At 48.6% G+C, this 9,784-nt stretch overlaps 1 protein-coding gene across 2 annotated transcripts in view; it reads left to right on the top strand.

Annotated features, from left to right (window-relative positions):
- gpam (glycerol-3-phosphate acyltransferase, mitochondrial) overlaps positions 1-8,667 on the top strand; it is a 30,568-nt gene extending 21,901 nt beyond the window's left edge. For both annotated transcript variants that reach the window (XM_031905192.1, NM_001079096.1), the window contains 4 exon segments: positions 400-537; positions 650-839; positions 1,586-1,644; positions 7,516-8,667. In XM_031905192.1, the coding sequence (XP_031761052.1) occupies positions 400-537; positions 650-839; positions 1,586-1,644; positions 7,516-7,626 (498 nt within the window). In that variant the 3' untranslated portion in view covers positions 7,627-8,667.
- The last annotated feature ends 1,117 nt before the right edge of the window (positions 8,668-9,784 follow it).

Below are 9,784 nucleotides of genomic sequence, written 5' to 3' on the forward strand. Positions count from 1 at the left end.
CTGGGAGGCAGTTCCCTGTACCTACTCCCCTTTCTGTAAAGTAGCACTTCCTTATGTTCCCTTTAAGCCCCCCCCCCCCCCTATTCCTTTACTGTATTAGTCCCACCGGCCCTGCTGGGAGGCAGTTCCCTGTACCTACCCCCCTTTCTGTAAAGTAGCACTTCCTTATGTTCCCTTTCAGCCCCCCCCCCCCCCCTATTCCTTTACTGTATTAGTCCCACTGGCCCTGCTGGGAGGCAGTTCCCTGTACCTACCCCCCTTTCTGTAAAGTAGCACTTCCTTATGTTCCCTTTAAGCCCCCCCCCCCCTATTCCTTTACTGTATTAGTCCCACCGGCCCTGCTGGGAGGCAGTTCCCTGTACCTACCCCCCTTTCTGACACACCCATATTTTGCCACAGGATGAGCAGGAAGACACCAGCCCCAGCCTCGCGGATCAGCCCTGGGGTAACAAGCTGGCAGAGCACCTGTCGTGGAGAAGTGATGAGGAGGATGAGGACAGCGACTTTGGGGAAGAGCAGAGGGACCGTTACCTAAAGGTACGGGGAGTGGGGCAATTCCTTGATGGAGAAGGACCTGCGGGTACTTGGGGGTAATGAGCATTAATACCCCAGCTCGGCCATATTTTGATTAACCCCTTGTGTTCCATAGATGAGCCCATGTGAGGAGCAGCAGCAGTTCCTCGCCTTCCTGCAGCGGCTGCTCGGCCCCATCCTGGAGGCGTATAGTTCAGCCGGCACCTTCGCCCTCACATTCAGCAGCCCCGTCCCGGAGAAGGAGTTCACCCAAAGTCTCCTCAAGTACCTGATCTCTAGGGCGGAACGGTCGCTCGCCGTCTATGGTAAGTCCCTCCCACTGCCTGCTGGGAAACGGTTACGCAAACGGTTTAAATTTAACCCTAAATGGGGGAGTAATAGGGAGTAATATTCTGAGACAATTTGCAATTGGTCTTCATTTTTTATTTGTAGTTTTTTTTAGTTATTTTCAGTTCAGCAGCTCTCCAGTTTGGAGTATCAGCAGCTGTTTGGTTGCTAGGGTCCCTTAGCAACCAGAGAGGGGTTTGGATGAGAGACAGGTATATGAATAGGGGAGGGGCTGAATAGAAAGATAAGGAATAAAAAGTAACAATAACAATAAAACTGGAGCCTCACAGAGCAATAGGGTTTGGCTGCCGGGGTCAGTGACCCCCATTTGGAAGAGTTGGAAGAATAAGGCAAATAATTCAAGAAATAAATAATGAAGACCAATTGAAAAGTTGCTTAGAATAGGCTGTACTATAACATACTAAAGGTTAACTTTAAGTTTATTTTATAAACTAGAAATACTATTTAAACAGATTCTCCTTACTATACTAACTAACCCCCCCCCCCCGGGGCAGAATAAACTACTCCTTACCTGCAAGCCCGAGACACAGGCAGCAAAGAATGGGTGGGGGGCTCATTATACAGAGCGTAGGTCCTCTTTAAATCCGACTATGATGGGGAGCAGGGGGGCAATGCCATTGGCCAGTAGGTGCCGATACGGCCAGGAACAACGTTTAATTAAATGCCACCAACCCGAAAGTGACAGATTTATTTCTTCCTCCAGCCGAGAGCGCCACCTTGTGTCTCGCCCGCAACGCAGTGAAGACCTTCGTGGATCTGGGGGTAAATATATTTCCCATATTATTTTAATTGTTCTTGATTCTACGCCCGGCGCTGGGTTCTGAGGGTCTGAAAGCAAGATTAAAGGGGAAGTTAAATTAGGATGAGAAACGGAGGGTCTTATTCTAACCAGTTGCAGAGCTGCCTGTGTTCTGTTCGTCTGGTTCTGACTGTTGAAACAATGTAGCAGCTGCTGATCTGCTTGTAATGCCTGAGCAGCGGGGCAGAGAACGGGGCACAGAGAGCTGTCAGGGGTAATTCCACTTACCCCCAGTAACTCCCAGTAACTCCCAGCACCCTCTTATTAAATGTACCCCCAGTAACTCCCAGCACCCTCTTATTAAATGTATACACAGTAACTCTCAGCACCCTCTTATTAAATGTACCCCCAGTAACTCCCAGCACCCTCTTATTAAATGTACCCCCAGTAACTCCCAGCACCCTCTTATTAAATGTACACACAGTAACTCTCAGCACCCTCTTATTAAATGTACACCCAGTAACTCCCAGCACCCTCTTATTGAATGTACCCCCAGTAACTCCCAGCACCCTCTTATTGAATGTACCCCCAGTAACTCCCAGCACCCTCTTATTAAATGTACACACAGTAACTCCCAGCACCCTCTTATTAAATGTACACCCAGTAACTCCCAGCACCCTCTTATTAAATGTACTCCCAGTAACTCCCAGCACCCTCTTATTAAATGTACTCCCAGTAACTCCCAGCACCCTCTTATTAAATGTACACCCAGTAACTCCCAGCACCCTCTTATTAAATGTACACCCAGTAACTCCCAGCACCCTCTTATTAAATGTACCCCCAGTAACTCCCAGCACCCTCTTATTAAATGTACACCCAGTAACTCCCAGCACCCTCTTATTAAATGTACCCCCAGTAACTCCCAGCACCCTCTTATTGAATGTTTCTTGTTACTTAGTGACCAGCTTATATATTCCCGTAATGGCCAGCAGGGGGCGCCAGTGCTTCTCTCTCCGATTTCAGTAGCAAAGAGATTACAGTGAATGCAGCCTGCGAGGGTTAATGCTGTACGTGGGCATTTATCTGGGTGCTTAAGGGTTTGTCTATTAACTGCCCCTGACATTTCCGTGTGCCACAACCCTCCTGCCCCTGGGACCGTGTCTGTCTGAGCCCATTAATAGTCTCGTTGCTGTGGGAGTCTCGCTGCCTGCGCTCTCTCTGCCTGACAGTCTCTGTTGGACAAATCCGCTCAGATTTTACCTAAAGGCGCTGAGACGAATCGTCTCCATCAGGAGCTCCGAGTCCCGGGGGGGGGGGGGGGGGGGGGAAACGTGGGGGTCAGTGAGACGGGGATTGAGCAGAAGCAAAACAAGATCTGTCCCCGAATGAACTGAGATACAGACACTGCCAACCCCCCCGCGGGACCCCACTCTGTCCTCTGTCTGCTGCTCCTGCACAATTGTCATGGGAAACAATTAGCTTCATTATAGAAATTGCCTTTTGTCATAAAGTAGCTCTGCCTTCTGCTGCACGGATCTGTCCCAGAGTTCCCCAAGTCTCCCCCACATGGGATCTGTTATACAGATAGCTAGAATCTCAGCCATAAAGCAGGGCAGGACTGCTGCTTACAATGGGGGGATCAGATAGGATCTGTGCCACTGTGACAGAATGCTCTGTTATACAGATAGCTAGAATCTCAGCCATAAAGCAGGGCAGGACTGCTGCTTACAATGGGGGGGGATCAGATAGGATCTGTGCCACTGTGACAGAATGCTCTGTTATACAGATAGCTAGAATCTCAGCCATAAAGCAGGGCAGGACTGCTGCTTACAATGGGGGGGGGTCAGATAGGATCTGTGCCACTGTGACAGAATGCTCTGTTATACAGATAGCTAGAATCTCAGCCATAAAGCAGGGCAGGACTGCTGCTTACAATGGGGGGATCAGATAGGATCTGTGCCACTGTGACAGAATGCTCTGTTATACAGATAGCTAGAATCTCAGCCATAAAGCAGGGCAGGACTGCTGCTTACAATGGGGGGGGATCAGATAGGATCTGTGCCACTGTGACAGAATGCTCTGTTATACAGATAGCTAGAATCCCAGCCATAAAGCAGGGCAGGACTGCTGCTTACAATGGGGGGGATCAGATAGGATCTGTGCCACTGTGACAGAATGCTCTGTTATACAGATAGCTAGAATCTCAGCCATAAAGCAGGGCAGGACTGCTGCTTACAATGGGGGGGGATCAGATAGGATCTGTGCCACTGTGACAGAATGCTCTGTTATACAGATAGCTAGAATCTCAGCCATAAAGCAGGGCAGGACTGCTGCTTACAATGGGGGGATCAGATAGGATCTGTGCCACTGTGACAGAATGCTCTGTTATACAGATAGCTAGAATCTCAGCCATAAAGCAGGGCAGGACTGCTGCTTACAATGGGGGGGGGGATCAGATAGGATCTGTGCCACTGTGACAGAATGCTCTGTTATACAGATAGCTAGAATCTCAGCCATAAAGCAGGGCAGGACTGCTGCTTACAATGGGGGGGGGATCAGATAGGATCTGTGCCACTGTGACAGAATGCTCTGTTATACAGATAGCTAGAATCTCAGCCATAAAGCAGGGCAGGACTGCTGCTTACAATGGGGGATCAGATAGGATCTGTGCCACTGTGACAGAATGCTCTGTTATACAGATAGCTAGAATCTCAGCCATAAAGCAGGGCAGGACTGCTGCTTACAATGGGGGGGGGGATCAGATAGGATCTGTGCCACTGTGACAGAATGCTCTGTTATACAGATAGCTAGAATCTCAGCCATAAAGCAGGGCAGGACTGCTGCTTACAATGGGGGGGATCAGATAGGATCTGTGCCACTGTGACAGAATGCTCTGTTATACAGATAGCTAGAATCTCAGCCATAAAGCAGGGCAGGACTGCTGCTTACAATGGGGGGGATCAGATAGGATCTGTGCCACTGTGACAGAATGCTCTGTTATACAGATAGCTAGAATCTCAGCCATAAAGCAGGGCAGGACTGCTGCTTACAATGGGGGGATCAGATAGGATCTGTGCCACTGTGACAGAATGCTCTGTTATACAGATAGCTAGAATCTCAGCCATAAAGCAGGGCAGGACTGCTGCTTACAATGGGGGGATCAGATAGGATCTGTGCCACTGTGACAGAATGCTCTGTTATACAGATAGCTAGAATCTCAGCCATAAAGCAGGGTAGGACTGCTGCTTACAATGGGGGGGATCAGATAGGATCTGTGCCACTGTGACAGAATGCTCTGTTATACAGATAGCTAGAATCTCAGCCATAAAGCAGGGCAGGACTGCTGCTTACAATGGGGGGATCAGATAGGATCTGTGCCACTGTGACAGAATGCTCTGTTATACAGATAGCTAGAATCTCAGCCATAAAGCAGGGCAGGACTGCTGCTTACAATGGGGGGGGGATCAGATAGGATCTGTGCCACTGTGACAGAATGCTCTGTTATACAGATAGCTAGAATCTCAGCCATAAAGCAGGGCAGGACTGCTGCTTACAATGGGGGGATCAGATAGGATCTGTGCCACTGTGACAGAATGCTCTGTTATACAGATAGCTAGAATCTCAGCCATAAAGCAGGGCAGGACTGCTGCTTACAATGGGGGGATCAGATAGGATCTGTGCCACTGTGACAGAATGCTCTGTTATACAGATAGCTAGAATCTCAGCCATAAAGCAGGGCAGGACTGCTGCTTACAATGGGGGATCAGATAGGATCTGTGCCACTGTGACAGAATGCTCTGTTATACAGATAGCTAGAATCTCAGCCATAAAGCAGGGCAGGACTGCTGCTTACAATGGGGGGGATCAGATAGGATCTGTGCCACTGTGACAGAATGCTCTGTTATACAGATAGCTAGAATCTCAGCCATAAAGCAGGGCAGGACTGCTGCTTACAATGGGGGGATCAGATAGGATCTGTGCCACTGTGACAGAATGCTCTGTTATACAGATAGCTAGAATCTCAGCCATAAAGCAGGGCAGGACTGCTGCTTACAATGGGGGGATCAGATAGGATCTGTGCCACTGTGACAGAATGCTCTGTTATACAGATAGCTAGAATCTCAGCCATAAAGCAGGGCAGGACTGCTGCTTACAATGGGGGGATCAGATAGGATCTGTGCCACTGTGACAGAATGCTCTGTTATACAGATAGCTAGAATCTCAGCCATAAAGCAGGGACATTGTCCCTTTAACGCTCTGTGACTTAAACCCTCTCGACAGTGAGAGACTCGGGAACATTCTGTGCCAGTAATTACACGGGTTCCCACTCTCCATTACCAGCGCACTTGGACCCTCTCCAGGGGGCTATAAACGCTCAGTTGTCTGGGGAGATAAACCACAAATGGAACACTTACTGCCCCTAATAAGCTGCCGGAGTCTCACTTTGTTCTCAAACATGCGCCGCGAAAAACATCATTTTCCTTCCGAGGACACGAAGCTTTGTAGTAAATTAGCAATTAACTGGTGAAGCCGCAGCGTCCGGGAATCATTCCTGCTCCACCAATCAGCAGTCAGTGTTGGGTGCCGCATCTCTGTGCCAAACTGACAGGCTGCTGCCCCGGTACCTTTAACTCTGTAAGAACCAACAAGGGGAAGTTTCCTTCTGATCAAAAAATACCCAGATTTAATGATAATATATTGCAGGAAAAAAAGGATTTCTGTATTTACTAATAAATCCTTTACATTTGCTCCTCCCACGAGGAGCCAAGACAGCGAAACCGGGAAGTACAAGCCCTGCCATTTTATTGTATAGTGATGGTAGAAGCAGACTTATCACTATATAATGAAATAGTAGGGCTTGTACTTTCCTATTTCACTGTCTTGGGTCCTCGTGGGAGGGTTTGTTCTTCTGTATTTTCAGCCCTGGCTCCTCGTGGGAGGAGTTATAGCCTCATTGTACCCTTTGTCAACTAACTGATAACTCTGCTATGGAATTCCATGTAACCATCCCAATCTGATGCAATGTCAGTAGGGAGCAGAGGATATAAAATGGAGTGGTAGGGCTTGTACTTCTGTATTTCAGTGTCCTGGCTCCTCGTGGGAGGAGTTTATAGCATTGTGGTATCCTGTGTTCTCCCCCAACTCTATTATGGAGTTTCATTTAACATCCTAGTTTAATGTAATCTCAGTATCTAAGGGAGAAGAGAGTATATAACAGAGCGGTAGGGTTTGTTCTTCTGTATTTCAGCCCTGGCTCCTCATGGGAGGAGTTATAGCCTCATTGTACCCTTTGTTCACTAACTGATAACTCTGCTATGGAATTCCATGTAACCATCCCAATTTGATGTAATGTTAATAGGGCGCCGAGAAAATAAAATGGAGTGGTAGGGCTTGTACGTCTGTATTTCAGTGTCCTGGCTCCTCTTGGGAGGAGTTTATAGCATCATGGTATCCTGTATCCTCCCCCAACTCTATTATGGAGTTTCATTTCACATCCCAGTTTAATGTAATCTCAGTATCTAAGGGAGATCTTCAGTATTTTCAGCCCTGGCTCCTCATGGGAGGAGTTATATCATTATTTTGCCTTATGTCCCCCACTGTTTGGAAAGGATTTAACATTCAAGTAGATACATTACATGAATACACTAGGGACATCCCAAAGACTTCCCCTGAAGGGGTGGGAGGAGCCAAATACAAAGACCTTGGGCAGGAATACCGCCTCTGCTGAGCAGATATGTCAAAAGACTTTTATTTTCCACCTAAATGGGCAGAGGATTGATTAGCTGATCCACTCAAGTTAAGTTCCTGAAGGGAGTCATTTAATAAGAGTATTAGAGGTCCAGTAACCCATAGCAACCAATGAACCAATGGCAGCATTTTCTCTTCCTTTGCAGGTTTTCCAGGTGTATAAGGAAAAGCGGGAGTCCATGTTGGAACTGAGCGCCACTTTCCTACCTCAGAGCAGCCGCCAGGAACTCCTCGACTTCATCTTGGGCTTCATGTGAGGCCGACGGGGAGGCGGGACTTGAAGGTGCTGGGGGTCAGTTGCTGTACAGAGACCCCGCCTTGGGGCAAATACCACTCAGTGACAGACAAGTGCCTTCTCGCTACCCTGCGCCCCTCTCTGCTGTGAACAAGAGCCCCCCCCAATCCCTCGGGAGTCGTGGGGGTGCAGGGAGACATGCAAGAAGCAACCAACGGGCTCAGCCAATCAACAGACTCGTTACACAAACTCTTATTTATAGACAATTTGCTGCTTTCTCATAACACACTAAGGTTTGCTCCACTAACCCCACCCCCTGGTCCATAACCCCACCCCCTGGTCCATAACCCCACCCCCTGGTCCATAACCCCACCCCCCTGGTCCATAACCCCACCCCCCGTGGTGTCTGTTACATCTGTCTGGCCATAGGTCTTCGCTGCGATGCCATTGGCCGGTGAGACAAGTTGTGGCGCTTTATGTACATAAGGGAACTAACGTTAGATTTGGGGTTCAGTGGGTTCCGCCCCCTGTGTAATGGCAACCAGCCCCCCCCACCCCCAGATTTTACCCAATGTGTCTGTATTGCTTGTGGCACAAAGCTGCACTTGTGTCGGGGGTACAGCAGAGTGGTCCAATGGTACCGGAGGGGCCCCAGATTGGAACAATTCCAAGAACCCCCCCAGATTGATCCAATCTCTCCGTCAGACACGCACATACAATCGCCTCAGGGTTTCTATCGTTGGCATCAAACCGCCCCCCCAGCCCCTTCGCTCTCTGCACTGCTGACCTACCCCCATAGATCTACTGACAGTCAGCAGGAGGGAGGAGCCAGTACCCGGGGGTGTGGTCTAAAGGGCTACATGGCGCCAGTACTGTAGTACATAATTACCCATGATTCCTTCCATGGAGGCAAAGCTGCGCTCCCATTGGGTCAGTCCATTGTCGGCACTTCCCATGACTCTAGGGGGCGGCATGTAACCCCCCCATAACTGCTGCAGTTTTATACCTACAGATGTTATTTGCTTTTTTTTATTTTTAAGTGAAATGAATGAGAATGATGATTCCTCGGGTTCCGTCTCCGTGTTTTACCCCCCCCCCCCCCCAAAAAAAATATATCTTTTTGTGTTTTGGCCCGAACTAAGAACAAAACCAAGAGTTTCGGATGGATCCAGAGGCACCAAAGACTGGGCAAAATCACTAGGGGGCGGGGACAGAGGCGGGGCTGGGTTCTAGCAATGGGGACGGTTAGACACTTAGTTGCCCTTTAATTTCAGCTTAAACAGGAGGCCAATGAGCTTCCTTGGGTTGTGTTTATACATATTGTGGGATGGTTTGTTGTTATAGACTCACCAACTGCCCCACACTGGGGGTTTCTACCCCTGAATCTTTATCTGCCCCCCCCCCCCCAACCCACCTTAGTAGGGCAGCAGGTAGGTAAATGTAACATGAAATGAGCCTGTAGGGTTGGGCATCCCCTTTTATATGGGGGCCCCCCCAGTTACCTCCTTTGTCCAATTATAGGATTGGCCAGAGATCTCTGTAACACTAAAGCCCAAATGGTTTTAATGTTCTAGAAGATTCTTTGGCACCGGGTGAGAGTAGAATATAAAAACTGAATGTTACACAGTCTGGTCACTAGGGGGCAGCACAGTCACATTGTAGGTTCATTCCCAGTGAGAATGAGGGAAGAATGGGAATTAGGGAGTTGTATCAGGAGTCAGAACCAGCAGGGAAGGGAAGGGAAGGGAAAGGGACAGACACAGTGACAGTTACACATAACTATAAACCCAGTGAGAATGAGGAATGAATGGATATTGGGGAGTTGTATCAGGAGTCAGAACCAGCAGTGCAGGGAAGGGAAAGGGACAGACACAGTGACAGTTACACATAACTATAAACCCAGTGAGAATGAGGAATGAATGGGTATTGGGGAGTTGTATCAGGAGTCAGAACCAGCAGTGCAGGGAAGGGAAAGGGACAGACACAGTGACAGTTACACATAACTATAACCCAGTGAGAATGAGGATGAATGGGTATTGGGGAGTTGTATCAGGAGTCAGAACCAGCAGTGCAGGGAAGGGAAAGGGACAGACACAGTGACAGTTACACATAACTATAAACCCAGTGAGAATGAGGAATGAATGGGTATTGGGGAGTTGTATCAGGAGTCAGAACCAGCA

The sequence above is a fragment of the Xenopus tropicalis genome, chromosome 7 (genome assembly GCF_000004195.4).
Source record: "Xenopus tropicalis strain Nigerian chromosome 7, UCB_Xtro_10.0, whole genome shotgun sequence".
In the NCBI taxonomy this organism is placed as follows: domain Eukaryota; kingdom Metazoa; phylum Chordata; class Amphibia; order Anura; family Pipidae; genus Xenopus; species Xenopus tropicalis.